Raw genomic sequence first — 4,658 nt, forward strand, 5'->3', positions numbered from 1 at the left:
TTTTTTTAAGTTGAGTGTTGATCATCTATTTAAAAATAAATAGCAATTAAATTTAAGTTTGGGTTAAGTTGTTAGGCCTAATTGTAACCTTATAATGTAAAAGGGCTCCCTATAGTTTTAAGCATAAGTTGAGGTAGATTTTTATCACTAAGAAAATTTTAACTATAACTGAATGTATTTAAAGAAAGAGCAACTTGTTCAGTAAACCATAAAAAAAAAAAAAAGTTTAGTTTTCCCCCCTGCTGTACCGAAATCATACCGAACCGTGACGTTAAAACCGAGGTACGTACCGAACTGTCATATTTGTGTACCGTTACACCCCTAATATATATATATATATACCCTTAAATTAATCATGTTTGGTTCCATCCTGACAGTCTAGTGTCCTTTTATAGAAATACCTATTTAAATTAGAACATAAGTTTATATATATATATATATATTGAATAAAAGGTAACAGTTCAAAAGGTTGGCTAAATCTCCGGACTTGCAACACTTACTGAAACTGCAGATCAAAAGCAGTTCATAATGTCAGATTGTTATTTTAGTTTATGCATTACCAGAAAAAAATGCAAAAAATATTTCAACAAATTAATCTGTTTTTATTTATTTACACATATCTGATATTTTGTTGGGACATGTATTCAAAAAAAAGTTGCTATATAGTGATAGAATGAAGAAAACCAAAAGCCAAATACAGTAAAATGCACAAAACCCACAAAAAAAGAGAAGAAAATAGAGAAACATTATGTACACTCATAATTGAAAACACAAACTACAGAGTAGAAAAAATCAACAAGATAATCATAAAAAGACACTAAAAATACAATACAGAGAGAAAACATTGGTGTTAAAGCTGATCTTTCCCACTTTTCTTCCCTCTTACTGTGTATGGGCATTTTCCATCTCATACACGTACAATGGGGTATTATAAATCAACTTTTAAAACCAAAAAAATGTGATTGTGACTTTTGAGAAAAGAATGAAAATTTAAGGTACGGTAGTGAGAAAAAGTGCTACTTCTCTCATTCTGAGAGCAAATGGGTTCACTCTCACATTCATTATGCTTAGTACAGTACTGCTTTAGATTGGAATTCACTTGCAATATCCAGGCATGTTCAAGCCAGCAAATGCAGTCCATCCAGGACTCGCGTCTAGCCTCAGCTTTGACAAAATATTCACAAAAAAGTGTGACAGACAATAAGTGGATGTTGCTGGGTGGATCTGACATGTTCCTCTTCAGGGGGGTCATAAAGGAAGGTCACATTTATGGCCACTGTTGAGAAGATCCTCATCCTCATCCAGGATCTCATACAAACATCTGTGTTTGTCTCTCAGTTATGGAGAAACAAATCATTTCAGATAAGTTTACAGTGAAAATACTGTTAAAGTAAGCGAGGCTGCATGTGACTTAACCCTAACATCTTCAAATCAATGTTTTGCTGAGAAATATAAGTGATCTACAAAAACACATGAACTACATCAACACTGGAATCAAGAAAAATGTTATTTGATTCACAAGTTATTTGATTGATTTTACATAATTTTTCACTGTTTTCTGAAAGTACCCATCTGTCATGCAACATGTCAGTCTAAAAGACCCAATTTCACTCAATTATATGTAGTTACCACGTTTTGTCTCTCATAGGGCACAATACTGGCCTGAAACCCATTATAAGCTACAAATATAAGGGTCTTCCAAAGGGATTGTCGTCAAGCATGTCTCAAAAGTCTCCCTTTTTTAATCGCTATGAATTAAATTCAAGTCCTTATCACCACAAGGTTGAGTAGCCAACTAAATTCTGTAATTGGTTTCTGTATCGTTCATCTTGACCAACGCAGAAACCTTCTTGCTTTTCTATTCTAGTAAGCACCGTAGTTAAATGGTAACCAGACCAGAAATAATGAGAACATACACAAAAATCTTGTATCTTGTATGGCTAACATGGTTTTCATGTATGTATGAGGTTGGAATAGAACACATATACTTTGTAATGGCTAACGTGAGCACCTCTGTAATTATGAAATCTGTAGTGCAAGATTTATATACGATAATGGCATCTAATCTCTTTACTGAGAGTACACTGTGTCTCATTTTATACCCCTCAACGCACAAAGCAAAGCAAGAAGGGATCATATTGCAGGTGAATACATCTGATATGAATTATTACTCTAAAAGTGAAACACCCTGAATAACTGTTCGAGTCAATACAATGAAAAAACACTAACAAGTGAAGCTCAACCAGTAGTACTGCATGGGTAAGTGGTATAGGGTACGGTACGATTGGTGTGGAATAGTATTGCTGGTGAAGATCAGTAACTCTTGATCGAAATGTGAGGCTAATCCCCAAAATACCACCTTAATCAAAACCTTTTAGACCCACATGGCTTCTACAACCTTCTGAATGGACTGATATGCACAAAATGCATCATCTCGCATGTAGATGTACTGAATCTACATGCCAAAGCAAATAATAGCACTATTCTCATACTAAAATTGTGTTTAGGTTACATTAGCCTCAGGTGCCATGTCCGAAAGTCCTTTAAAATCAGCCCAGTTCAGAAAAAGCTGCAGTTTCATGCTCATGCTGTCCAAAGCATGCTGGTACTGTATATGATGGTATGAGATTCAAATCTGCCCACTTCCAATGAAAACCCATACTGGACAGATAACAAGCAGAATCATTCTGCTTGAAGGTAGTTTGTCAGTTTGTCATATTCAAACCACAATGAAGGGTCCTCATCTCGCTTTTCAGCAGCTTTATTAGCTGAGAGCAACGTAAAGTGTTCATAGTGATTTAAAATCAGTTCGCAGAAAATGTTTGAAAGAAGCTTGGCAACAAAGATGAACACTAGTGACGAAGTAATACTCTGTTCAGGAAGCGTCATCAGGCTTCCTCAAACTTGAGAGGATTTCACTGATTCTGCTTCGTCTTTTGTATCGTCGTGTTGTGAAATTCAAAAATCAAGGGAAAATCGTGAGAAAAAAAGGGCTTGCTCTTCTTTCTTGTCAGGCAGTATATAAAGTCTTGATGTCCGTGTCTGTTTCAAGGACAAGGGCATCATTTTTTTTCTAGACCTGCCTTTCACAGTGTCCAATCAGTCCATTGCGTGTAAACGTGTGTTTTTGTGTGGCACGTTGTGAGACTCTTGGTTGCTTTGGCTGTATTTTGTGCCTGTTTGTTGTTATGTGCCTGTTGGGAAAATATGAGTGTGTGTGTGTGTGTGTGTGTGTCAGACAGAAGGAGGAATCAGGGAGGTGTTTATCACTCTTCTTGTGACCTTCAGTTCTCTTCTTTTATTTCCCACCCTCCTTCTTCCTGCTCTCTATGCTAGCTGCTGTCATTTGTGCGTTGCAGTTAGACAAAGGCCTCGGGGGTTGTGCTGTTGTTGATCTGGACGTAGATCTTGGGGTCTTCCTCGCGCTCCTGCTTCTCTCGGCGCAGCCGCCTGCCATAACACAGAAGATAACTGGGCAGGCAGAATCCCAGCATGCTCAAGACCAGTAACCCCACGTTAACCTAAGCAGAAAGACATTAAAACTTGGAGATGAGCAAGCACAAATTTGAAGTAAAACAGATTATCAAAAAAGAAAAAAGAGGCAGGCAGATCTGGATGCGAGCTTGTAGTTGATTGTAAGAAAGGGGCAGAGTTTAAGTGGGCAAAATGATTTCAGAAATCCGGTATACGTCACCAGAGAGGAGTCTGACAGTTCACTGGAAGATCGAGTTACGATGTTTTGATTTAAAATATGGGCTCAAATTTTTTTTAAACATATAGACGGGTGAACAACAGATTTACATAAATGTACATTTTATGCCAACTTGAAGCATGGAAATAACCAAGTATTCGACATAAGGGGTGACCCTTTGGTAAAATCTGAACAATCAGACATCATAAACTCAGTGATTGACCACTGATCTGAATATTTGTCCCTCTGAATGTCTGTGCTTATTTTTATTATACGTTTATGGTGCCTTTTTGAAGCCTGGCCACTATATGCTATGGAAGCCCATTTCCGCCACAGGAAAAAAAAAAAATTATATAACAATTCTGACTTTTTTTTTCAGAACTGTGAGATAAAAACTCAGAATAGCGAGATTTAAATTCAGAATTCTGAGGAAAAAAAAATATCAGAACTGCAAGATGAGATATAAACTCGTAATTCTGAGAAGAAAAGTCCAAATTGAGAGGCGTAAACTTGCTATTGCGAGAATTGTGAGTTTAAATTCGCAATTACCTTTTTATGTTTTATTCTGTGGCGGCAACAGAATTGCAATATGTGAATTCAGAATTCTGAGAAAAAAGTCAAAATTGCTAGATAAAAACTGAGAATTGTGAGAAAATAAGTCAGAATTCTGGGTTTATATTTTGCACTTCTGAAAATTTTGCCAGTGTTACTCCACCTTTATTACATGGATGAAAGAAAATGAAGGTAAATAAATTAGGACAGAATTTTCATTTGTGGATGAACTATCTCTTTAAATTAGACTTGTGCCGGTATTCGGTAATGTGATATATCACGGTAATGAATATGCACGATATTGTTATCGTGGGCACTTCTAAATACCGTGAATAATTATATATTACAAATTATTCCGAATTTTGAATGCATTTTAAGAATACTTTTCCCATCAACTGGTCAAAATGCACAACAC

The 4,658-nt window shown here is 36.2% G+C and overlaps 1 protein-coding gene across 2 annotated transcripts in view; it reads right to left on the reverse strand.

The window, feature by feature from the left end:
- Positions 1-635: 635 nt before the first annotated feature.
- LOC107756874 (large neutral amino acids transporter small subunit 4-like) overlaps positions 636-4,658 on the reverse strand; it is a 31,569-nt gene continuing 27,546 nt past the window's right edge. For both annotated transcript variants that reach the window (XM_016574202.1, XM_016574194.1), the window contains one exon: positions 636-3,521. In XM_016574202.1, the coding sequence (XP_016429688.1) occupies positions 3,360-3,521 (162 nt within the window). In that variant the 3' untranslated portion in view covers positions 636-3,359. The remainder of the gene's footprint in view (positions 3,522-4,658) is intronic.

The sequence above is a fragment of the Sinocyclocheilus rhinocerous genome, unplaced genomic scaffold (assembly GCF_001515625.1).
Source record: "Sinocyclocheilus rhinocerous isolate Xijiao unplaced genomic scaffold, SAMN03320098_v1.1 scaffold1152, whole genome shotgun sequence".
NCBI lineage: Eukaryota > Metazoa > Chordata > Actinopteri > Cypriniformes > Cyprinidae > Sinocyclocheilus > Sinocyclocheilus rhinocerous.